This window comes from Drosophila arizonae, chromosome 5 (assembly GCF_054131065.1).
Source record: "Drosophila arizonae isolate 15081-1271.41 chromosome 5, UAZ_ARI_1.0, whole genome shotgun sequence".
Lineage (NCBI taxonomy): Eukaryota > Metazoa > Arthropoda > Insecta > Diptera > Drosophilidae > Drosophila > Drosophila arizonae.
This window is the reverse complement of record NC_142925.1, coordinates 14985697-15010291: the sequence shown is the minus strand read 5'-3', so window position 1 is coordinate 15010291 and position 24595 is coordinate 14985697. Positions and strand designations below refer to the sequence as shown.

The 24595-nt window shown below is 32.8% G+C and overlaps 7 protein-coding genes across 28 annotated transcripts; 3 read left to right on the top strand and 4 right to left on the bottom strand.

The window, feature by feature from the left end:
• The first annotated feature begins 143 nt into the window (after positions 1 to 143).
• Positions 144 to 2915, top strand: MAN1 (LEM domain-containing inner nuclear membrane protein MAN1). Of its 3 annotated transcripts, XM_089471579.1 has the most exons (3): positions 174 to 260; positions 374 to 424; positions 907 to 2915. In XM_089471579.1, the coding sequence occupies exon 3, from the start codon at positions 913 to 915 to the stop codon at positions 2830 to 2832; it is 1920 nt and encodes a 639-aa protein (XP_089327705.1). In that variant the 5' UTR covers positions 174 to 260; positions 374 to 424; positions 907 to 912; the 3' UTR covers positions 2833 to 2915. The 3 variants fall into 3 exon arrangements, with proteins under 3 accessions (XP_017866917.1, XP_089327705.1, XP_089327706.1); XM_018011428.2 differs by lacking the exon at positions 374 to 424 and having other exon boundaries at positions 144 to 260; XM_089471580.1 differs by lacking the exons at positions 174 to 260; positions 374 to 424 and adding an exon at positions 809 to 827.
• A 583-nt stretch (positions 2916 to 3498) lies between these two features.
• Positions 3499 to 6122, bottom strand: LOC108616320 (uncharacterized). Its single transcript, XM_018011435.2, has 6 exons — positions 5817 to 6122; positions 5507 to 5672; positions 4984 to 5300; positions 4735 to 4923; positions 4532 to 4663; positions 3499 to 4456 (listed from the first exon to the last, which is right to left on the bottom strand). Exons 1-6 carry the CDS (start codon positions 5997 to 5999, stop codon positions 4424 to 4426), a joined length of 1020 nt encoding a protein of 339 aa, XP_017866924.1. The 5' UTR covers positions 6000 to 6122; the 3' UTR covers positions 3499 to 4423.
• A 925-nt stretch (positions 6123 to 7047) lies between these two features.
• Positions 7048 to 13787, bottom strand: Sox14 (Sox box protein 14). 14 transcript variants are annotated; one of them, XM_089471591.1, is made up of 3 exons: positions 13499 to 13787; positions 11499 to 11700; positions 7048 to 8573 (listed from the first exon to the last, which is right to left on the bottom strand). In XM_089471591.1, the coding sequence occupies exons 2-3, from the start codon at positions 11601 to 11603 to the stop codon at positions 7245 to 7247; spliced, it is 1434 nt and encodes a 477-aa protein (XP_089327717.1). In that variant the 5' UTR covers positions 11604 to 11700; positions 13499 to 13787; the 3' UTR covers positions 7048 to 7244. The 14 variants fall into 14 exon arrangements, with proteins under 14 accessions (XP_089327717.1, XP_089327716.1, XP_089327718.1 ...); XM_089471590.1 differs by having other exon boundaries at positions 13523 to 13787; XM_089471592.1 differs by having other exon boundaries at positions 13585 to 13787.
• A 1998-nt stretch (positions 13788 to 15785) lies between these two features.
• LOC108617622 (uncharacterized) lies at positions 15786 to 16968 on the bottom strand. The gene is made up of 2 exons (XM_018013464.2): positions 16423 to 16968; positions 15786 to 16360 (listed from the first exon to the last, which is right to left on the bottom strand). Exons 1-2 carry the CDS (start codon positions 16819 to 16821, stop codon positions 15962 to 15964), a joined length of 798 nt encoding a protein of 265 aa, XP_017868953.1. The 5' UTR covers positions 16822 to 16968; the 3' UTR covers positions 15786 to 15961.
• A 384-nt stretch (positions 16969 to 17352) lies between these two features.
• LOC108617479 (uncharacterized) lies at positions 17353 to 19109 on the top strand. 2 transcript variants are annotated; one of them, XM_089471611.1, is made up of 2 exons: positions 17353 to 17480; positions 17718 to 19109. In XM_089471611.1, the coding sequence occupies exon 2, from the start codon at positions 17779 to 17781 to the stop codon at positions 18946 to 18948; it is 1170 nt and encodes a 389-aa protein (XP_089327737.1). In that variant the 5' UTR covers positions 17353 to 17480; positions 17718 to 17778; the 3' UTR covers positions 18949 to 19109. The 2 variants fall into 2 exon arrangements, with proteins under 2 accessions (XP_089327737.1, XP_017868777.1); XM_018013288.2 differs by having other exon boundaries at positions 17378 to 17636.
• Positions 19110 to 19663: 554 nt separating this feature from the next.
• HSPC300 (hematopoietic stem/progenitor cell protein 300) lies at positions 19664 to 21590 on the bottom strand. 5 transcript variants are annotated; one of them, XR_016270568.1, is made up of 3 exons: positions 21092 to 21324; positions 20865 to 21011; positions 19664 to 19846 (listed from the first exon to the last, which is right to left on the bottom strand). XR_016270568.1 is itself a non-coding variant. In XM_018013134.2 (2 exons), the coding sequence occupies exons 1-2, from the start codon at positions 21449 to 21451 to the stop codon at positions 19737 to 19739; spliced, it is 231 nt and encodes a 76-aa protein (XP_017868623.1). In that variant the 5' UTR covers positions 21452 to 21590; the 3' UTR covers positions 19664 to 19736. The 5 variants fall into 5 exon arrangements, 1 of the variants encoding a protein (XP_017868623.1); XR_016270566.1 differs by lacking the exons at positions 20865 to 21011; positions 21092 to 21324 and adding an exon at positions 20339 to 20858; XR_016270567.1 differs by lacking the exons at positions 20865 to 21011; positions 21092 to 21324 and adding an exon at positions 20014 to 20332.
• A 377-nt stretch (positions 21591 to 21967) lies between these two features.
• Positions 21968 to 24571, top strand: LOC108617350 (beta-1,4-glucuronyltransferase 1). 2 transcript variants are annotated; one of them, XM_018013133.2, is made up of 4 exons: positions 21968 to 22280; positions 22979 to 23988; positions 24077 to 24230; positions 24353 to 24571. In XM_018013133.2, the coding sequence occupies exons 1-4, from the start codon at positions 22278 to 22280 to the stop codon at positions 24548 to 24550; spliced, it is 1365 nt and encodes a 454-aa protein (XP_017868622.1). In that variant the 5' UTR covers positions 21968 to 22277; the 3' UTR covers positions 24551 to 24571. The 2 variants fall into 2 exon arrangements, with proteins under 2 accessions (XP_017868622.1, XP_089327727.1); XM_089471601.1 differs by lacking the exon at positions 21968 to 22280 and adding an exon at positions 22700 to 22909.
• Positions 24572 to 24595: the final 24 nt, after the last annotated feature.

Below are 24595 nucleotides of genomic sequence, written 5' to 3'. Positions count from 1 at the left end.
AGCCAGATTACAGAAATTTTAGGTAATAAAATGATTGGTGTCTTTTATATTAATTTGCTTTAATGCTGGCATTTCGTAAACTTACGATGTTTGAATTAAACTTTTATGATGCGATATACCGATATACCAATGTGTTTATACATATAAAGATATACATCGATATTTTATTAAAAATCGATGCATATTGAGCATCCCTAACATAGTTTCGGAATTTATTGTATTGTTTTAATAGTTAATATCTCAACTTTGCCGATCATTGAGTAAGTTTTACAGATTATTAAATATTAAAGTATTGTAATTTTAAAACAAGTCATTCTAATGATTAACACGAAACTCCTAATAAACATGAACGTGCGCATTAATTGTTGATTAGTCAATTAACACTTGATTGAAAATATAGTCAATAAGATTTTGATGGCGTTTGGTAAGTTAAAATCCGCGATATTCATTCATTAGCCGCAATCTAAACATTAGTAAACAAGCACAGCAGAGGTATACCTTGTCTTTGCCTTTGGAAATACACAAAATCGAAATGCTTGACACATTTTATAAGATCGGAAGGATCTCCATACAGAACAAAATTTGTTATTTTGTAATATGGCATAAAATTTAGAAAGATGTTTCCCTAAACATTTAATGTGAAATATCAACTCTTTATAATACAAAACGAAATTCTCCAATTTACATAAATATGATTATGAGTTCTGGAAATGTTTGTTTATTTTAGTGCAGAGAGTTATAATTAGAATTTATAGATGGAATAGAATTTCTTAATGTTTCAAGACTAACAAATACCCTGGGGGTTATGATATTCAGAAATCCAACTGGTATTTTCCATGTTGGATGTATTTGTAATTTAATCTTAACGCTAATACTAAAATAAACATTATTTATTTATTTTTTCAGCACAAAATGGACGAAAACTTGAATTCCTTGACCGACATTGAAATACAAAGGAAATTACAACAATTTGGATATGCGAATACTCCAGTGACTGAGACAACAAGGCCCATACTTATCAAAAAACTAATGAAACACATTAAAAAGGAGAAACTCCAAAGAGTTAAAGTCAATAATTATGTACTCTACTACAATGATAAACAAAATACACATCCAGCAATTCCAATACAGGAAAATCCGAACATAATTGACAAGGAGCATGAGAACAATAAGATTAATACACGTCTGAGCTCTTCGCTAACGCACCGAAATGATGCGAATGAGAGCATGGGAAAAAGTTCGAGACTATCTATGTATGCGCCACCTCCGCTCATAACGTCTCATTATGAAAATGAAAATGAGCCGCATTCCTTGAGCATTCATAGCCGTAAACCCATATATCCAGCCGAGAAGCCAGCCCCATATTATAAAATATATGATAAATCAAATAATTGCGATGGAGGTGTTGTTAACAGACTCCTTAGCTTTCGCGATGCCTCGATTAAGAAGAAGATTATGTTTAAGGATGGATACTCGACGCATTCATCGAAGACATTGATGGGAAATGGGATCATACAGAAACTGCTGTCGTTTGATCTGCGATCGTTTCTTAAAAAACCAGATGCTAGCCAATATATAATACCGCCTGTACTTATTGGGTCGCTATTCATATTCTTGGCATTGATTTCTGTTCTATATACGGCAAAGAAATTCGACCTTAGCCCCATCACACAAACGGATATCAAATATACCATATGTAATATGAACGACATAGATCTCCGTGGATCAGCTCAAAAAGTGAAATGCATTAGCGAAGATCAGTTCAACAAGGCATTGTATATATGTAAAGAACTCTTTGGGTATCTGAATGAAAGAGCACGACTTCACCATTGCATAAGCGAGGATCACTCTGCGACGCTTGAAATGAATGACTTCAAGAAGGCATTGAGCCGGAACACTGAGATACAAAATGGTAATCTACACAATAAACTCTTAGCTACGCAGTACCTAATTGCGCAGAATCCGCAGTGGATGATAAAGACGATTGTATCCACCTATAACTCAACAGAACCCACAATATCGTTTGAGCTTATCGAACCAAATTTACCACTCAAGTGCCTTATTTTAAAGAAAATGACACGATTTTTCACGGTTATTGGATTGGTAATTCTCACAATTGCTGGATTTTTCCTGATTTATTTCCTGTCCTCCCTTTATCGCATGAAACAAAAAGAAAGTCTACAATTAACGGAACAGTTTAAGAAGGATATCATCAATGAGCTGATGTATCATAGTACACATTCGGAAAATTCGGAGATCATAATCAATCAATTGCAGGACAAATTGCTGCCACCTCACAATCGATCAAAAGTGATGAGTGCTTGGAACAAGGCGCTGCAGCAGCTGGAAGCAAACGATACCCGTGTTCTCTTTGGGATGATAGTACGAAATGGAGAACAACTACGCACAATTACATTGAATAAAAACATTGGCAACAAGGACTTCAGCACATCAAAGAAATGGCAAAGCTCCGCATTTGATAATTCGAATAAAATCGTCAACCCGCCCACATCTTGCCTGAAAATTCGCCACATGTTCGACGCGTCCGAAATAAAGGAACCAAACTTGAAGCAATTGATAGTCGAATCCATATTTGAAAAAGTCGGACCCAATTGCAACATATGCGATATCCAGCTGGACACTCAGTCCTGCTGCGTGTACATTCGTTGCGCTAGCGAGGCTGACGCTGGCATTGTGCACAATGAGATCAATGGATGGTGGTTTGATAAGCGTCTGATATCTATTAAGTTTCTACGACTTGAGCGCTATCTGAGTCGCTTTCCAAAATCTCTGTCCAACTCTTTATATTTAAAATCTTCTAATGTTAACTAACGTTGTATTGTAAAAATTCACTAGAAGTTTAGGATATTCAAACAAAAAATATATACATATTAATTTTTGATTTACCAAAATAATTATGAAACTAACAAGGTTTTTCTTTGGAGTGGATTTAAATCAATTTTAAATTTGATTAAAGGTTATGCTTGCGGATAGATCCGAGGAAGACTAAGCTCAAGCAAAGAATTATTGTACCTGCAGATGCACACTTACTCTTTTACAAATGAGCGCTGTGATTTCGTCTGCTGCTGAGCTCAAAAGCAGAATTTCCCTAGCTCAAAGACACCAATACTTGAAGAAATGTTGAGAACTATGGAGAACGCTATAGTTACTCCAACACTCCATTTAGCTCCATGGAAAATGTCATAGGATGTGAATCGACTGCTTTCCAGAAGAAAATCTGATATTTTTTTACACTTAGCTTACATTTACAGGAATTATAAACATGTCTGGATAAAGTTGATATATAATTTGAAATATTATCTATTTACTTTGGATAACGTGATTTCTGTTAAACACACGCTCTATAAAACACTTGAATAAACAGATTTTTAACAATTTTGAATGTAATTTGAAAAGATTTTTATTTCAAATAAATATAAACAAAGAAAACAATTGCATGACAGAATTCAATAACAAATTTATACGTAACCTAAGAAGTTTAAAACTTATACATTTAATATTTATTATTATTACGTCAATGACATTTGGTTACACAAACATTAAGTACTAAGATGGGCATTCATAAAACTAAATGGCTGTCGGAGTTCAACTTAAAGCATTCAGATTGATCGTTGACTACGGATTTTTAACGTATTTACAAAATTTACAATAAACAAAACAGCCCGGCGCTGCTCATATGCATACACTAAATGTTTTATACAATTTGTATTTCAAGTATTTTTTTTTTTTTTTTTGGTGTCCTGCATTATAACTAACTTATTATAGATGGTACGTAGCAAGTCTCCTGGAACTGATAAATACATAATTCGTTTATCCTCTGTTCCTCCTGTTCCTACACCACTTATTAAAATGCTAACACTTCATCTTCAGCCAACTGTTTGCCTTTAACAGTCTCGCAGGACTCTGCTCATTTTCAGTTATTCAAAATATCCTTTGTGCAAACGGTGACCGAAGGACGCACAGCCAACTACAGCTGATCTTGAATCATAAATTTAATGTTGACTAGCGCCAATACAAAGTTAATTTTGTAGCGGCAAGCTAAGAACTTAAATTGACAATTTGGTATATTATTTGAAATTCTCTTCATCTGGCAAGAAATTATGAGAAGTTGCTGTTACAGATGTTTCTTCATCGCATCCATTGCTTATCGTTCTTATAGTTCATTTGACTTTAAATGAACTGTTTTATGTTAAATGCTGTTAGAATCCTCTGCTGCTGTTAACTTGGTCATATCTGAAACTGTAGCGCCAACTACACATGTTGCTGCAGTTAGCTAAAGCTGTTCCAACTGTTGCTTTTGTTGCTGTTGTCCTAGTTGCTGATAATGCTGCTCCTGCTGCTGTTGCTGCTCGTGCTGCTGCTGCTGCTGAAGTTGTTACGTTTATTGATTCGTTGGCTGATGTTACACTTGATCTATTAAATCATTTTGTTTGTTCTGTTTGTATGAAAATAACATAAATAAAAATATATATAATAATTGTATGTATTATACAAATGATTTTGAGTTTACCTTTTCATTGAATTTGCTCAATTGATCGTCGACAACTGTCATTTTTTGCTTGAATTGCAACCAATTGTTGCTCAATGTGGCGACATGAGAAGTTATATTTTGAAAACGATCCAAAAGGTCTTCCAACTTTGTCTATAAAAAAATAAATAAGTAAACAATAATTGTATTGAAGAACATTATAAACATTATTATATTATACATACTTTATATTCCATTATCTCGCCTTGCAGTATGTTAATTGTTTGGCTTAACGTGTTATTAACAGAAACAATTTGGTTATTCACATTGTTCAATGTATTTTCCATAGTTTCTTTAAATTGGCTAATATCCTTTGTATAATTTGCCGATGAAGAAGAATTCGCTTGAACAGTGGACAATTGACTTATATTGCCCTAAAAATAAGAATAATGTATGATAAAAGAAAATGATTAAAAATAAATACTTTAAGCTACCTTCAAAATATCCGTTTCGAGTTTAAGGCTTTTCTGATCATCGACGTAATTATTGAGGTGTTTCTTTACCACTTCCATATCGGTAACAACGGCCTCCAATTTGGCTCCAAAGTCAGCAACAATCTTTTGATCCTGGCCATAGTTCCGTTGTGCGTTTACGGTTGCTTGGAGGCTGCTTAAATTGGCTCCCAGTAATTCCACGCTTTGAGTCAGATCATTCAATTGATATATAATTAAAGACTGATTTTTTATAAGAAACGACGTAGTCTCATGCCACTGCTGAAGTGTATCCGGAAATACTTTGCTTACGGCCGAAACTATTTAAAATTAAACATAAAATAAATTTAATAATATAATTATAAGAATATGTAAATACAGTTGATCAAAAAATTATAGTACAAGGACTGAAATATCCCTCTTTGCTAAATTTTAAATTCATTGAATTCCAAGCCATATGTGCGTAAAATTTTTTAATCAACTGTAAAAACATGAAATAGTAATAAAAACTTGCAGTGTTTCTTACCTTCTTCAAATTTTTGCTGATAATCGGAGATTTGCTGGCGCAAATCGAAGTATACCCAATACAATATAGACACAAAAAAGACTGTTGCAATGCAGAAAAGCGCGGGACCACACTTGCGGATATAAATTCGCTTCTTGTTATTTCGTCGAATGCTCGCAACACTCATCTAAATCAAAACAAAGGCGCATGACATATGAGCATACACACATGCATACATACATGTGAATTTACATTCAAATAGTTAGCCATAAAAATACAGTTAGATAAGGTTTAATAACTAAGATAATCAGTAATATATTAAGTGTATTACCCATGCGAAATCATCAAGGTCATCGGTTGAGACTGAAAGCAATTTATCCTGTGAATTTATTGTACGGTGGGAGCCTCTTTTTGTCAAGGAGTGCGCAACCAGAGCATCAAGTTCTTTCCTTTTCTTCATTTTCTTTCCTCCACCGGAACGTAGAGGAACTTCAATAAAATGATTGCAGTCCATACTACAATATTTATGTGCAATTACTCTATGGTGTAATTGCTTAAATTAATTTTAACAATTCTGTTTACAAGTTCTATTTGTAAGAACAATCGATTTTCTGCTAAACATGTTCAATGTTTTGATTAATCGATATTTTGAGAACACGATACATCGGACACTGTTGTAGTAGTTTTCGTTGTAGCACGATAGGTGCTAAATATGCGATGATTTATAATAAATTGCCGTTAACGCGGCTTTTGTTGTCTGATGTGATTTTTCCTGTGCTACTCAATATATGTAAATTAATACGTTTATATGCTAATTATGATGATAAGGAAACTATATTCATTTACAAATTCTATTTATTATAACACAATATATATTATTTTATGCATAAATTGTTTTAACCATATTTCACTAGATTATTAAATACTTTTCCTTACGATCCTTTTTAAAACCTAAGAAAAAGAAAATGGCATGCACCACCACTCCCAAAGAAAATATTTTGCCGTTTCCAAATCAGGAATTACTCCAGATATATGGGCATCTCAGATCACGCAATCCTTAGAGATTTGGGGTCAGCCCACAAACTCGTATGGGTAATGTACAGGGATAAAAAGGCAGGCTGGAAGGAAGGAGTGACCTGAGTGACCTCTCTAACAGACAGGCTTAATTTAGGCCCAACAGTCTTGGCGATTCATAAAGGTTGAAGTTACTACCTTACTTTCTAAGACTCCTTACTCCATCGTCGAAATGCTCCTGGCGATGATATTCTCAGAGATGACCTAACTCAATATTTGCTGACGCACAATTGTTGATCTACCGAACACCTCACGTCGTGTTGCTAACCACCTCAAATCACGAGTTGAGGCGTCAACGTTCACTGCTTATGGAAGTCCACTAGAAACGGCAGACAATAACTCACCCGATCTATATGCTACACATTTAATGACACAATTGAATATCCGCTACGAGTGTATAAAAACCCCTTGACAGACGATGGGCGGTTGATTGAACTCTGAAAGCGTGTACATAATGAAAAATAATAATATTGGACAATCAAAAGATGTATCGTTTAATGCAATGCATTTTATTGTTCGTTTAAATGTACGTTCATATTCTTATATATAATATATATATATATTTATATATAAATGTGTATATAATATCTATTTATATGTGTATATATTTTGGTGTATATTTATAAACGTAAAAACATATTATTAAAAATTACACAAAGCTTAAATATTTCTCACATTCTATAGCTCACATTTTGTATACGCTTGAAAACTCATATCTGTTAGTATTAAATTCTAGATGACTACCAGTTGGTTGAGGTGGTAGATCCTCAAAAGTATAAGCCAGTAGAGCTCCATCGTTATCATGTACTGAGTAGTTGAGATCATTATTTGCTCCAATCAAATTACCGCTGTAGTCCTGGTTAGAATATGTACATGGATTTGTAATACCTTCAGATTCCACCAGACTGTTGTCTATACTGCTACTACAAAAGCCAATGTGTGGCGAATGTGTAGATGTTAGGATGCTACAATCGCTGTCTTCGGTCGTCGATGGAATTGGGTTGAATTCTTCATTTTGGAATGTATTCGCTCCATAGGTAACTGGACTATTATGAATTTCAATGTTCATTGTAACTGTTTGTGGCCGCAATGCGTAGAATGGCTGATGGGGTATACTTTCGGATCCACAGTCTTCGGCAAAACACTCCTGCGTATCTGGCACATAGGGGGGTAAGTGATGGCTAGCCGAATGCAAATTTGCATCGTTCACAATATTTTCTTCAGAATCAAATACGGGCTCTCCAATATTCTGACAATCACCAAAATTTGGCTGGACGTGTTGGCTAACGCCCTGACTAATACACGATAAGTTCGTTTCTAGAATTGCGTCTTCAGTTTTTTGCGGATTATCAAAGAATTGAAGAAATGTCAAATTCTCTTGCGTGATAAGGGCATTATTGTTATCCGATACATTTTCCAGTTTAACTATACTATCGCCCGAATGAATACCGGAATCGATTCGATTATTTGTTTGTACAAATTCGGCTGACTGGAGATTTACATAATCCTTTTCCGGTGGGAGTACAACTTCAAAAGTACGGGAGGGGGTCTTTATATCATTATTACATTTTACATTATCACCTGAATCATTTTTTAGACGTTTTGACAACGCACTAGATTGACAAGTAGAGGTAGATCTTTTGTTTTTCCGACCGGCAGTACATGTTCCATTTATTGCAACAGGTGTCGTCATATTCTGTGAATCCTGCTTAACATCGATATCTATATCCTGATTTTGCTTTAAAACGACTGACGATCTTGATTGTTTTTTTTGTGGCCTATATTTATAATTTGGATATTCTATCATATGAAGTTTTCGCAGCTTTTCTGCTTCGATAATATATGGCTGTTTATCGTCCTTGGATAAAAGCTGCCATCGTCTGCCTAGTTCCTTAGAAATTTCAGCATTATGCAAGTCTGGCGTTTTTTCGCATATTTTCCGTCGTTCCATTTGACTCCAGACCATGAATGCATTCATTGGCCTTTTTATATGGCCAGGAGAATGTTTTTTTGTCTAAAAGATAAGAATTATATTTTTAATTTCAATTGGTAAATAAATTAATTTAATATTTAATATAAATGTATATTTATTATAGATAATGATTTAAAAATAACTTAGACTCAAGGTATTTTTTTTCTATTTTAGATTAATTAGATGTTATAACTACTATTTTCAGTTGAAGTCAAATTATTTTAATAAAAACATATATATATATATGTATATATACCCACAATTTATATTCATAAAAAAAAAATAAAAAAAACTTAACTACCATTAAAAGAGAAAAAACACAAACGTGTTTATCAAAGATGTTTCCCTTTCCCACTATAAACAAAAAAGTAAATAAATAAATATAATTCGTGCTTTTTAATTAATTTTGTAAATTGTAAATTGATTTGCCGCCATGTGGCAATCGTTAAGTGGGAAACATGGCTTTTGGCGAAATAAAATCGGAGCAATTGCTGCTGCTGGTTTTTATTGACTCAACGAGAGAGAGTTTATTGCTATTATTATTAGAAGCTTACGACATATTGATACCCTGTACCCAATGCTTATCTACAAATCTATAGATAAGACCGTCATTGTCCGATAATGTTAATCTATTGCCGATATTTCACCAGACATATTGGCAGTACACAGTATCCCGACTTGTGTTTTGGAAGAATGCATTATTATTCACATAAACATCGCAGTTTAGTTCTGGTTTAATTTAAAAAATTTTCTTGATTTCTTGAATACCACACTTATGAAACAATAATTTTCGAATTCTTGATAATTCACTTCTCACGACGTTTGCAAAGAAAATGTATATGATACATCTTTCATATATTATATATGTACATATATGAATCTTCAATATATATATATTGATCTAAGCAAACAATTTAACGGCAATTTTTAAAATATTTATTATTTACTTTAATAATGATTATATTTAATATCCAGTCTTTAAAAATAATAATTAATTATAAAAATAATGAATAATTAAAAAAAAAAACATCTTTAATTAGAATCTACAAGAATAAAAATGTATTAATTAAATTGAGACTACAATTTTTTTTATATATGATACAAATGTAGAATGTGTGGGAACTTAGCCGATAATTATTTAATGCTTTATAAATGAACACATTAAAAAAAATAATAATAAACTAAATTATGGAGCAAATATTAAAACAAAATTCTTTTAATAATTACAATTAATTATATTTATTAATGTTTGCCTTAATGAAATGGAAAAATAACAAATTTATAATTGGTAATACCATAACAACTTTTCAAAATCTTAAAATCTAAAATTATTTCCTAATGAAATCAAAGATTAAGCCAAAATCGCAAAATTGCGAAATTGACAAAACGAAAACCACTTTAAGAAAATTAATAACGGAACAGACGTCATTTAAGCATAATGTGTATGACTATATACAAAATGCACAGACTACATATATTATGTATAGATTGTGTATATCTGTATATATTCTAGTCCACTAAGCGCAATGTCGCACTGCTCGAGTGAACAACCTTTTTATTAGAGTCCAAAAAAAACACACTAGTAATAGCGTTAACTACGACCTTGAAGCAGTTCGTGAACCCCAAGTTCAACCAACCAATATAGCCAGCGGCAATGACGCCGACGCCGACGCCGACGCAACAACAACAACATCAGCAACAAGAGCAGCAGCAGAACCATCCGCAGCATTGTTGTGTTAGCTCAAACGAATGGGATATGAAGCAAATGGAGAGGTGGACGCAGACGTTTTGCTACAGCGGCCATTGACATTACTTTTGCACTTGCTAAAATGTGACTCTAAATTATTGATTTACATTCTTGATGTCTTATATGAATCTAACCAAAACACAAACATGAACGCCAGAAGCCAGACAGTTGATATACTATAATTTAATGGATGCACGCACAGATATACACATGTACGTATGCACGTACATACACTCAAACAAATATATAAAACTACTCTTATACGCTTAATGGGAATGCATGACTTGTGTTTACATAGAAATACATACATATGTACATATCTTTAATTTAAATATTAACACCTTTGCTCGTAAGACACATGCTGCGCATTTTATAATTTTTTTTCTTTTTAAATAATATAACGAAATTACTATCTAAAAATGAACGAAAAATATATGTAAACAAATCTATATATAAAATATTTATATACATACATATATACATATAAACACCTATTTTTCGCACATACATACATACATATGTATACTCTTATCAGTTAAACGTTTCATTGACCTCTTCTATCGGATTGGCATCCGTTCTGCACCTACGAAATTAACAAAGTTTCTTACACATACATATATGCATATATATGTAAATAGAAATAAAGTTCAGACACTCTTAAAGCTAGACAAAAAATTCGGTTCATAAGAACCAGACATTTTAAATGCGCTTAATGTACACATAGTGCATGACGCATTCAGAATTACGAAGTTAGCGGGAAATATATGTACATACATATGTATGCGTGTATTTTAAAGCTATTTCGACAGATAGAAATGCACTAAAATTGCCACTTCAGATAAATGATTAAAAGTATATGAAGAATTTCATATGAAGCAGAAACTATTCTTGGGTATAAATACACTAAAAATGCCATTTAAACTGTCGAATGGTTATATGTATTTATATGTATGTATGTATGCATATACATATGTAAGTGAACGAAGCCAGCTTACAAATAAATTACATTTTAGTTGAAATGTTGACTGTATATGATTAAATATAAGTAGAAGAACGCCATCTTTGGCAGAATCGCTAGACTAAATGTTATCTCAATAAAAATGATTTTCATGCAAGGTATAAAAATGCAATTTTTGTTTAATTTTAAATTGCTTATTCTGATTGAACATGCATACATACATAAGTATGTACGTATGTATTCCTATTGTGATTTTACTTACTTGAGTTGCATCTGAATACGGAGTACTTGAGTTAGCTGGAACAAGTGCAGATCCAAAAACCGTTGGAGATCTTTTAGTTTTAATATGATTTTCATAGTTTTCCATTTTAGTTGTTTATGTGTGGCCAAAGGCTGGCACGCCTTTATTTTTAATTTTTTAAATAATTTATATTCCGTCGTTAGTTTATGAATCGTTTGTGGCACTGTTGGAACGATAAATAAAAAAAATTAATTGGAGTTAGTTTTGTGACTGTGCGTGATCTAGATCAGTTATATTATTAATAGATGCCTGGATCTGGGATCTGGGATCTGGACTAGACAGTTATTTGCATTTCATTACATAAAAATAATGAAATATCTACGTATTTATATTTGCATGAATGTATATGTATGTTTGAATATACATAGGTGTATGTATGAACATTCATTTCCTTTTCAACATTACTGCATGCATTCATATGTATATGTATATGGATATTACATACAAATGTACAAATCTATATGTATATAAATGCACATACATAAATGAGAATGCAAGTAGAAGAACAAGTATGGAACGATTTGTTTATATGTACTTATATATAAATGCGCACATACATACATATATATATACTTTATATATTAATTTAATTCCGTTTTTATGCACTTGCATATATGTATATACATATGTGCATACATATATACATATATGTATATATACATATATGTATATATATGTATATATATTCTATGTGTATATATATTTACATTTTACATATACATATACATATGTACATACACTTATGTGCGTATATATGTACATATGTATGCACAAGTTTATTCATTTTTTCTCTTGATCGCTCAAATGCAAGTTGCGGATATATTTTTGATCGTCCTTATGTACACTTGTATATGTTCATATTGTATATGTATGCAGTTGCCACTTGTACATACTGCGTATGCATGTATGCATTTTGACTCAAGGTGAAACTGGTTCCTTATTTTCTGTTCGCAATGTTCAAAGACTCACGTTCGAGTTTTGTCTGTGGCAATGAGTTTATTTTATTTACATGTACACTCACACACACACACATACACACACACTCACTCACTGACGCACACACATGCAGGCATGCACACATGTGTATATGCATGTACATATGTGCGTTAATACATGTTTAAAAATTTGTATACTCTTATGGAAACATATTTAAAAATCACAGATGCACGAACATACACATAAGTATGTATGTATTTATATTTATGTACACACATAGTCATATATATTTGTGGATTTACTTGCTCAAATCTGTTATATTTTATTATAATAATATTATATGTATGTATGTATGCATATACATTTGTTGTTGCATATGTTTATAAGCAATGACGTTTTTGAATCGCGTATCAAGAATCAAGAAAATATACAAATACAAACGCATGATAACTACGCTTTTCTTTTAATCCATGTACATTGGCATATAAAACAGTGCGTAGATTAAACACAGACAAATCACAATGAACATGCAGGTAAATTATAATTTAAGAATGCTGAGATTTAATCACTTTATACTTTACATACAGCCAATGAATGTATTATTTATACGCAAAAGTATATACGTGCATATATCTGCATTAAGATTAACACTTGTTGCTAAATTAGGGACATTAAAATGTTGTGGCTTTTAATTTGTTTTGTTTAGTTTTGATTTTATATTTGGTTTTAGTTTGGATTTGTATATCATCTGCGTATTAACGTTATCGAGGCTACGACGGAGCAGAACACATATTGCGACCGACTGCTCCGCGGCAAAGTCGGAGCATTCTGGCTCAATTGAATCTTAGCGCCAAGTGCCAGTGCAAGAAGCACAATCACAAAGCAGCGAACTCGACGAACACGAACCGATTGAGATACGAGTTGAATGTGACGAGAAACTACATTCATACGTACGTTCATACATTCATACGAACGTCTGTTATACATAAGCACGTAAATAAATACATACATAGATGCATACATACACACAAATACACTACGCAAATTACTTTAGGTTGTTGTTTTTTTTAACGCTCTTTAGATATACACACACGACGCTGTATTCACATACATATGTACACACGTTTATTTATTTATATTTGATTCGTCAGAATTGTTTTTTTTTTGTCTCTGTCTTTTTATATGTAAGTTCATACATATCTTTATGTTTTTCGTATAAAAATACACATACACATATGTATGTATACTCAAATGTACATGTATTATTGTATAGTCCCTAAGCTTATTCGTTTATGATTTGTATTAAGCGCTGAGGTCGTCGTCGATCGCTTACAGCTGTTCAAATGAACTGCTTTGCAAAGTTGATGTCTTGAGTTCCTGCAGTATTTCCCATATATAAATACATGCATGTATATGTACATACATTTATATTTATATATTATGTTTATACTTATAATTATTTATATATGTACTGTATATGTATATATTTTTAAATATATACATACACACATCCATCAGTTATACTGCTTTGCAAACTTATATTCATGCATACATATATCTGTTTGTATACATATATAAATAAAATCACGCACACATATAAGCAATACAGTGTATTGTGCATTCGCTCGCTTGCATATTGTTGACGGAGAGGCGAGAGACCACAACTGAGAGGATTGTGCTGCTCAACTAAAGTGAACAGTAGCGCAGTGCGGTTAATTATTGGCCCATAAACGACAGTTTTATTTCTTTGATACATATAAAAAATTTCACATTTAACATGTTTACCTTACAATATATGCTTATTTATTTACAATTAAATGTATAGGCGCGTATTTAATTACAATTATACTGATATACCTCATCTAAAATCTCAGTGACAATTAAAATGCGGCCCTGGTACTTTATGATATCAACAGTTTTAGTAATTGTTGCAGCTGGCTTTGCCAATGTGTGCGTGAGCACCAGAGCTCAAAAGAATGCCCATATGGTGTGAGTCTTTATAAATACATATTCACATATGTATATCAATGTGTGCTTATATACAAACATTTGGTTCGAATGAATCAGCTGTTCAATGCGTATTAATCATATGGTTATATGACATGCCCTCGACAGTGTGTGTATCTACATGGTTGTGTATGTACGTATGCATGTATTCAATCATGAAGGCAGTAATGGGGAAATAATATATGTATAAACACATCCAATCTGATAAAATTGTAAATGCATTTGAATGTCTTTGACTCAAAACATCTTATGTTATAAAACTAAAGACTTTTAGAAACTTAATTCTATAATGAGGATATTGCGCACAATAAATTTTATACAAGTCATTTATATACATACATACATATGCATATTCGTAAGTTTATATATTTATGTATGTATGTGAATGTTCCTTGATCATTTTTGTTTATCAATACTTATGTTAAAATGTTGAGAAAATAATAAATAAGTTGAGTGTAAACAATAAATTCCCGTCAACTTGAATACTTTTGTATACATTTATAAATATGTCTGCATATACAAATTTTAATTTATACAAAGTATGTCGGCATATATGTAGGTACATATATAACAATATTGAAGTCAAAATGCATGTATAAGTGCATAATCATTAGGCAATTAGGAAAAATGTACCGAACGCAGCACCAATACATTTTATTTATTTATTTTTTCATTTGCATATTTCATATCATTACCATAACATCGAAAGGAATCGATTTTTTCGACCTGAACGATCATTAAAGCTAGAGACATCAGAATTGTTTTATCTCTCCTTAATTTGAAAAGAAAACAATATTATATATTCTAAACTCATTTTGTGCTGGTAGTGCTTAAAACCGTATTTACATTTGCCTTACAGCTTACGCGGGACTCTGCTACCAGCATGACGGCATTCAATGCTCTTCCGCAAAAGAAACACGGTCAACTTTGCGGAAGCGTCTCCAACGTGTACGGAATAGTGTTTTTAATACGAGTACAGATAAAATGCTGACGTTTGCTCACTTAAATTGCTTAGCAGTACCATCAGAACTACCTTTTGCATTTGCGCTGTAGCATCTAACCTAGAAGTCCGCTTACATTCCGGATAACTAGTTGATCCCTTACCTATTACAATCTCTCACAAGCCAGTCCCTCCTAAGCTTATACATAGTTCCAATTAGAATTTATGTGAAAAGTACGTTTGTTTTTATAGATCATAATTTGAAAAATTATAATTTAAGATTTCTCTAGCACAAAAGTAAATTTTTACCAATCTAGACTGTAAAACAATAAAAGACATATTATTTATATACATTATTAAACCGATTTAACACACAAAGTTTACAGATATTTTTATTAATTCTAATATTAAATACAAAATATTGGCAAACAGAAATTTAAAAGTCTAAAACTAAATACAATATAGTGGAAAAATAAATTTGACTGTTATCAAAAAAAATCATACATAACGTTAACGAAAGCAATAATAACAGGAGACGAATTCAATTCATATTTGTATATTTTTTATCATCTTCTTCGCCAACTTCTAGCATAATTTGCATGATTTTACGTTTAAGCTTTTTCCGTGAAATCATTGAGTTTAGATTACGAAATTCATTGGCTATCAATTCGCCAAATGCATCCCACTGATCACGAACACCTGGCCTCGGAACTTCCATGCAATTTTGCTTTTCTACATGCGTGGAAATTGATGAAAAGCTTTTGCAATGTTTTGATGTAGAATTTTGTTGTACTTCGCACGGTTCAAGTTCTTTTACAACTCGATTATTTGACTGCTCGACACTTAAATTTGGTAATTCTTTATTTTCCTCTATCGGGCTTTCCGCAGGTTCCTGTTCGGTATTTTCATTATAGGATAACTTAATGCTATTTACAGATTTCTGGAAAATGAAAAGGGTAAACAACTATTATTTATTTGATTATTGATATCAATAAGAAATACCTTGCTTTGTGGTTGATAGCCCGGTCGGGGCTCAATGATAGGTCGCAGAAACATTAAGGTTTCAAAATGCTCCCAACGACATGTTTTTGTTGATGCATTTTTCGCACCACCCATTTTTTCCAAACGTCTTTCATATTTCTTTAATTCTGAATTGAATTGATTTCGCAGATTATGCACTTTTTTACCATAATCAATTTTTGAAATTTCCAGTGTTTTACATATCCGATCTATTGCTTTATTTCGACAATCCTTGTTTTTGTACAATTCCGAATAATGGTTCCATAAACAATCTGATGCACGATACAGCTCAATTAGTTTATAAATCTTTTCTCTTGTCCATATTGTTGGCTTGCGACGCTGACGTCCTTTCTGTTTCACAGTTGTAGAGCTGAGTGCCATGTCATTTCTGTATTACAGACATTCCTCTAGCTAAGAATTGGATAAAATTATTCCAAGTAAACTTTTATTTATTGTTACAGTAACATATTTGTTATTGGAGGCACACATTTTATTAGCTGTTTCCACTACGCACATCCATATCTGAATCTACTATGCATATATATCGATAAGTGTTTTCAAGGGCGAATGTATTTTACACATTAAGATTCTGATATTTCATACATAATGTTATTTGTTAATAGCAATTAAATTTGAAAGTCACATTTAGATATTTGCATTAACACTATTTACATTTATTTATATGAATAAGAAATAATCGATGACATACTTGAAATGCGTATCGAAGTGAAATTTATTAATTTTGCTCATATATCAATAACAAATAATATTTTCAAATTAAAATGTATTTAAATGTAAGTAAACCGAAAAATGAACACGTCAGATTTTAATTTTCCGTTAGCGAACAAATTTATGTCGTTCCTCGAAAATGTGGATAGTGTAAACGGCTAGTGAAGATATAGCTAGTGTAGATACTCCATAAACTAAAATCTTACATACTGTAACGAGTAATCGATATATTTTTATCGCACTCCGTTTATTGTCGACAGGATATAATTAAAATATATGAAAGAAGTTTTTATATTATTTACTATTTATGTGTACGTATCGTCTAGTGCATGTGTAAATCTAAAATCAAAATAGTACGATAATGCATTTTCCGTTCTAAAACAATGGAGATTTGTTTATAATCAGAATGGCCGACGCCCACGCCCACGCCCATCGAATATTTTAATGTTCAAAAAATTGTACCTCTGGTAAATTTAAGTGCCTTTAATTGCAACACTGCGTATAAAAACTAAAAGCAATTATATATTTGTAAAAAAATTTACTTGCAGATATAAAAATAAATCCAGTTTTGACTAAGAAAAAAAAAAAAAATATAATAACGAAAGCGTAATGTCACAAATAATTCCAAACACACCCACGCCTCAAATGCTGACGACATCAACAATAGCCCCAGTCGAATCAGCAAAACCTCAACTCACTTTTCCATCTCTAGTTGATGGCGCTCACGGAAATAATCTTCTGGCCCCGGCCCCAGATGTAATACTTAGAGCCTCAACCATATTTGGAGAGTTCAAACATGACTCTCCCATGGATCTCGATAATGTACATAAATCGGTGGAGACTGAGCACAATATGCTTTCGGACGGCCTAGAATATGGTAGCGATTCTAAAATTCGAATAATGCCAACAGTAAAGCTGCTTGCTACTCCCCATGCAGCGGATCCCAAACGAAAATTCGTATGCCCCTATGATAATTGTACGAAAAGTTATGGAAAAAGCTCCCACCTTCGCTCCCATCTGACATGGCACACAGGCATCAAACCATTCGTCTGCACCGAGCCCAAGTGCGGGAAGGGATTCACACGCTCAGACGAGCTGAATCGGCATTTGCGCACCCATACGGGTGAAAAGCCGTTCAAATGCATACATTGTAGTAAAAAGTTTTCACGCAGCGATCATCTGACCAAACACTTGGCCACCCACGACAGACAGCTGAAAAGTAACAATCCGAAACGTTCATTGCCTAATACAACCAAGGTGAAGGGTGCGAAAAAGAATACCTCTGATGCCGATTCGGGCTATCATTTTATGGCAGTAATCAATGGAGGGGGCGAGTCGAACCCAAATCAAAATCAAAACCATCAGCCGCAGCCAGCGCCAGCAGCTGGCTATGACCATGCCCCATTCAGAATTAAATTGGAACGACCCGAGCATAGTGACAAATATCAAATCATAGCCCCATTACCTGATAACCAATTGACGGCTGGCCTCAGTGACAAGCCGGATGTCAAGTATGAGCCTGCCGAGGATATTGCACGCACACTATCGCAATTGCCGCCACAGGACGGTGCCAGTACCTATGGGATGCCTCATTTTGTGCAGGATCGTCCATTTCGCTGCCGGCAATGTGAGAAGCGCTTCAAGCGTCAAGACGACTTGAATCGTCACAATCGCACGCATACGGGCGAGAAGCCCTATGCATGCACTCAATGTTGTCGACGATTCGTACGCAGCGATCACCTGAAAAAACATCAACAGACCCATTTAAAATCGCGATAGCTTCTTAGATAATAATTATATGTATACATATATATATGTTTTAAGAGCCAGTGGCATCATCCGAATAACTGTTAGTTGAATCAGGCACATGTTTGGGGGTAAAAACAGCAACAGCAACAACAACAACAAAACACAATACAATAAAAATTTGCAAAAAATAATATTGATTTTATTATATTCAGAGCTGAGATTCATTATATTAACAGAAAAAATGGTTGTATATTACAATACCCATGTTTTGGCAATATATCCTAAAATATTTTATCCAATTGGATTGTTATAAGGAAGTTCCTGAAGACCTTAGAAAGCGCTAGTATTTTGGATCATCCGAATTCTCTGGCATTCAGTCTACTGTTTAGCCAATAAGATGCCTCAGATTTTAAATATTTATTAGAATCCACTCTCTTTGCATCAATTTATGATTTTCGTCCACTTCGCAGAAGCATATGGGAAAACATAAAAAAAAAGAGTATTTCAGTAGGTAATGACCAACTAGGAGATACCGTAACGATATCTCGCGGTTGAGTCGAATGTTTTTGCCGACTTTTTTTTTTGCAGATAGGTGACATACTTCAGCAGTTGACTCTAATGCTTTTAAAAAATCCTATTAGAACTATCGCTTTAAGGATTTTACTCGTCCAAACTTAACATCTATTCTTTAACGAGCTTAAATCATTCCGCCAAAACAACATATACCAAATGAAGTGCAGGAATATTATTTGAAACTGCATATTTTAATACATTTTATATATATTGAAAATCACAACGTATTTTATTTATTAAAACTATTACGTTAATGTTTCGCCTTGGGTTACACAAGCCTCCAAATAGTCGATGCGGCGTTCCAGAACTGTCAGTTTTTCATTGAGCACAGCAAGACGCGATCGACAGGACATATCTGAAAATATAAAAGAAAGAGTAATATGTTTAGTATATATCAAGAAAATATAATATGGAAATATATTTATTATTTGCTTAAAAATATTATGAAAGTCATTGATTTTTCCAATTCAGAAAAATCAATCATATGAAGGCCATTTAGACCTTTAGAACTGTGACAAATACATTTTTTTTTCAATTTGCCACCTTGCCAAAGAGTTATATATTCAAGTGTATCACTTCTATTTATAACAGTCAGCAGTGTTCCACCTGCAAGATATGCTGATTATTCTAGGCCTTTAGCACTCCAAAACAAGTTTTTAGTTTTTTTTTTTTTTTTTCCATCGAAATTCGATACGCCCCTATTTGTCGGAGCTAACTAACCTTAAGTATCTACGTATTACATTTCAAGTTTCTAGCTTCCCATACTATATTTGTATTTATTTCAGATTTGCTATGCCCACAGTGGATGGAAAGTTGGCGACATCTTTATAATGGGTCTGTAACTTACCAACTTCTCTAAGTATTGTGTTTTCCGTCTTGCCACACCCACTAAAAATATGTTGACATTTTTATTTACTGCAAACATTAAGTTAGGAGCTTCACTAGGGTGGCATTGTCATGCCCCAATGTGGGTGTAAACAAATAATCAGGTGAGGGTACAGTTCGCGTACGGACGAACAAATATTGCACTAGACTACTATAGATTTTTAACGAGCGTGAAAGAGCGACAAAACCTTTTTAGGAAACATTGGATACGGTTGAACCTTTTTATTTTTTGTAAATTTTCTTCGTTTGCTGCCATAGTGAAATGGGATGAAAATATATAGTTTATGCACTGACCAATGGTCAGTGGTTTATGGCAAATCATTAGAGGTACTTTATGGTATTAATTTTGGCTATCGACGCACGTATACATTCCAAAGCTCAATTTTCTAGCACTTCAAATAACATCGGAAAATACTTCTTTCCAATTTTCCGCACCCCTCGTGGGCGTAACAATAAAATTTTAAAGCTTATCAGACGAGGGTACATACGAGTATATATTCCAAAGCTCAACTCTCTCTCTCCCCTTGCGAACAGCAAGACGTGTATTACAGGAAGTCAATATGATCACTTCACTTCTTGAAATACTCCATTCAAAACGCAAATTTAAGAGAAAATTAAAACATGAATTTCACCGACTAAAGGTACAGCAAAACGAAGTAGGAATAAGAGGAATTTTAGACTTTCAGTATTTGACTTAGCGAAAGCTATCGTTTACTTGGTTAATTCATTTATTTCATTATGAAAATCCGTCCGCTTTCAGATTTTTAAAATACACACAAAATACAAAACTAAATAATTACTGAATGTATGTTAAGGATTTTGTATAAAAGTATACTTTGAATATAAAAACTCAAGGCATCATAATATTTATTTAACAGATTGTATTCGTATATGTACTAATTAAATCAAAACCATTGGTCATTATTAAATTGATGATGGCATGTAACTTCTTACCAAATGAATTTAGAAAATCTGTGATGCGTTTTATGCTGGCTGTTATAACTTCAATGTATTCTCGGTTTGCCCAATCTTGATGAATTTGCTTTTGAACTGTTTCTCTATGAGCACCGCTCATTTTAAGGTTTTATCTTAAAATCGTATATGTTTTGTTTACACCTTAATTGGGGATGCTCGATATACACAGAATTTCAATTAGTTATCGATGTTATTATATATCGTTCTGATTCGATAACTGTCAAATTACACTACCGGAAAGCACTGTATTCATTATGTGGACCACAATTTTTTTTTTTTTTTTCAAACAGAAAAGCAAATTCTATCCTTCATATTTCATTTTAAATTATGTAAGAATTTTGCTCAACTCATAATGCAGCCAACAGTAATCAGTAAATAAAAATATATCAAGCATTTAAGATGTATATAATTAAATTATTTTTAGGAATTCATATAAAATAAATTAATTAACTATATATTTATTTTATATTAATTATTTATATGAATATATTCTATCAAGTTATTATAATAAATATTATATTGCGAAGCTGTCAGCTTGGAGAACAGTTTCATTTGCTTAATATATTCCGATCATTCCTTCTAAATGTATTCAATTGCTGCGCCTTTTATCGGCTATCGGTGTTCTTACATGTATCGTTAAACAAATGCATGGAGCTAAAATATAATGTATTTTTTTAAAATACATAACCTAACAACATATTGATAAATAGATATATTACTGCTGAATAAAATTGTATATCTATGTAAATGTATAACCAGTTACCCAAATGTATGTATGTGTGGCTACTTTTTTGGTATTTGTTCGTGAATATGATTTGGTCACACATAAGTTGGTCCTTTGAGCAGTTGTGTACTCAAACAAAGTGAAATATGTATGTAAATGTTTGTACATTTAATTGGCCCCACTTATAGAAAAGTGCAGAATAATGGTAATTAATAGAGTATATAATTACGATATTTAAGCTCCTGCTAAAATATAAAGTGTGAATGTGCTTCTGGTCTAACGTATTTCTGTTAAGGATAAATCAAAATTGTTTGTATACATTACTCCTTTTATACATACATATATACATATGTATTTACAAACAAAGTGTTTATTATGATGGAGCAATGCAATGCTGTAATCATTTCAACATTTCTCAGTTAAGATATACAGTCATACATATGTATGTATATCTATAGGCACTAACCTGCTATAAGCCTACATGCACAATTGCTGAATGGACAAATGCAATTGTAAGCTATATTAGTGAAAATCAATGTAATGTAATAAAATGCTTAAACTGGGAATATTATAATAAAATTCTAAACTAAAAACAATGCTTCCCTCTAATTCATGTATCCACCTTTAGAGACTTTTAGATCTTTTTATTCTACAAGCCGATAAATTCGATAGGTCATCGACAAAACTTTTGATTCTCGACTGATTGAAATTGAAATTAAAATACTGTTCCTTGAGAAACCTGAAATAATTTGTAGACATTATTTAATGCTCCAAGAAGAAATTGAATTTGCTATTGTCGGCTATATTAAGTTGTTGATATTTTGACGTAGTTATGTATGTTTGATAATTAATATCAAAGTTAAATAAGTGATTTTTAATAAACTTTAACTTTTCTAATTTTAGTTTCGTTTACCTCATGGAAGCTTAATAAAGATAATAATTGTCCTGCTGTTCGTAAACATACTATTGTTAGTAAAAGTGTATCCACCCTACAAATCTGTCACTAATGGGAGTAGCAGACACCCAACAAATACTGATGGCGGAAAGACTAAAGCTACCGTTCCCTTGAACTGCCCATATCATTCCGACGTTGGACCACAAATGACAATGTCCACTACGAATTTGGAACATTTCATATCTGAAAGTAATAAAACGAAGTTAACTTTCGCAAATATTGATATCAGCTACGGACGCTGGGATAACCAACACAAGTACAAGATCAAGGATTTTGCCGTTGTAGGCGAACAGTATACAGAATCTTCAAAAATTAGTCTAATATGCCTAGCTACGCAAAGTTCGGTAGAACGGCTATACTCTTTGCCACAAGTTGCCGCGAATTGGATCGGTCCCATGTCTGTGGCATTATTCTCTGCCGGAAATGAGGAATATATAGTATTAAAATACTTTGTCACGTATATGCGGCTTTGCTTTCCTAATGTTAAAGCAAATGCGACATTTCATATTTTGTTTCCTCAGGAATATGAAAACCTTCCGGGACATTTAACAGAACCATTGAATATCCAAAAAAAATTCAACTGTCGAAACCCTGAGAAGACGCTAAAATTCTTATTAAAATTAAGAACTGCGAAAACCTTAGAATGGAGAAAAAGAAATGTATATCCTCAGAACCACATGAGAAATTTAGCCCGCAAGGGATGCCAATCGAAATATGTGTTTTTAACCGACATTGATATAATACCTAGTGTTAATAGTGTTGTACAGCTTAACCATTTTTTTAAAACTGTCGATTGCGAGAAGAATTGCGCCTATGTTATTCCCACTTTTGAAATTGATGTTCGAGCATCGTTTCCACAATCAAAGGAAAGCCTGCTAGCTCTAACGAAAAAGGGATTAGCGAGACCTTTCCACGAAAAGGTGTTTATTTACAATCAATATGCAACCAATTTTTCAAAGTGCGTATATTTTTTCAATGAAATTAAATGAACTAAAGTGCATTATGTTAGTTGTGCCTATCGATTTTTATCGATTTCTTCTTTTCAGATGGTTAACATTAAAGGGAAATGAGACTTCAGTTAGCATAAGCCACATAGTAACAAACTTTGAGTTCTTATATGAACCGTTTTATATAGCATTAGATACTGTTCCCATCCATGATGAAAGATTTACTGGTTATGGATTTACTAGGAATTCTCAAGTAAGTATAAGTTTTGAATGGCGCATAGAAATAAGTTTCAGACTTTTGCTTTAGCAAAAGATGCCAATTTCCGCCTTCCCTTTAGATATTATTATATATGTGTATTAATATATTATTTTTAGGTCTACGAAATGTACGTGGCTGGATACAAATTCTATGTTCTATCGCCCGTTTTTACCTGCCATTGGGGCTTACAAAGAAAACAAGCGAGGCCTGCATGGAGAGAGCAACAGAATAACGCCAATCGAAAAAAGTTTGACAGCTTTAAAAGTGAAATATTTGCACGATATAAAAACGATCCACATATTAAAGTAAAATAAAAGTGTTCAATTTTAACCTAATCGTAAGGTAATTTACATCTACTA

What these genes read in the sequence shown, in the direction of transcription:
- LOC108617350 (XM_018013133.2), top strand. An exon ending in TATGCAACCAATTTTTCAAA is followed by an intron (nt 23,989 to 24,076) that starts GTGCGTATATTT and finishes TCTTCTTTTCAG; the next exon opens with ATGGTTAACATTAAAGGGAA. An exon ending in GATTTACTAGGAATTCTCAA is followed by an intron (nt 24,231 to 24,352) that starts GTAAGTATAAGT and finishes TATTATTTTTAG; the next exon opens with GTCTACGAAATGTACGTGGC.
- LOC108617479 (XM_089471611.1), top strand. Translation starts at nt 17,779, where the DNA reads ATGTCACAAATAATTCCAAACACACCCACGCCTCAAATGCTGACGACA.
- HSPC300 (XM_018013134.2), bottom strand. Translation starts at nt 21,451, where the DNA reads ATGAGCGGTGCTCATAGAGAAACAGTTCAAAAGCAAATTCATCAAGAT. An exon ending in AGATTTTCTAAATTCATTTG is followed by an intron (nt 19,847 to 21,330) that starts GTAAGAAGTTAC and finishes TTATATTTTCAG; the next exon opens with ATATGTCCTGTCGATCGCGT.
- Sox14 (XM_089471591.1), bottom strand. Translation starts at nt 11,603, where the DNA reads ATGGAAAACTATGAAAATCATATTAAAACTAAAAGATCTCCAACGGTT. An exon ending in CGTATTCAGATGCAACTCAA is followed by an intron (nt 8,574 to 11,498) that starts GTAAGTAAAATC and finishes CTTATCTTTTAG; the next exon opens with ACAAAAAAACATTCTCCTGG.
- LOC108616320 (XM_018011435.2), bottom strand. Translation starts at nt 5,999, where the DNA reads ATGGACTGCAATCATTTTATTGAAGTTCCTCTACGTTCCGGTGGAGGA. An exon ending in GCGAGATAATGGAATATAAA is followed by an intron (nt 4,664 to 4,734) that starts GTATGTATAATA and finishes ATTTTTTTATAG; the next exon opens with ACAAAGTTGGAAGACCTTTT. An exon ending in TGAGCAAATTCAATGAAAAG is followed by an intron (nt 4,457 to 4,531) that starts GTAAACTCAAAA and finishes TCATACAAACAG; the next exon opens with AACAAACAAAATGATTTAAT.
- LOC108617622 (XM_018013464.2), bottom strand. Translation starts at nt 16,821, where the DNA reads ATGGCACTCAGCTCTACAACTGTGAAACAGAAAGGACGTCAGCGTCGC. An exon ending in GCTATCAACCACAAAGCAAG is followed by an intron (nt 16,361 to 16,422) that starts GTATTTCTTATT and finishes TTCATTTTCCAG; the next exon opens with AAATCTGTAAATAGCATTAA.
- MAN1 (XM_018011428.2), top strand. Translation starts at nt 913, where the DNA reads ATGGACGAAAACTTGAATTCCTTGACCGACATTGAAATACAAAGGAAA.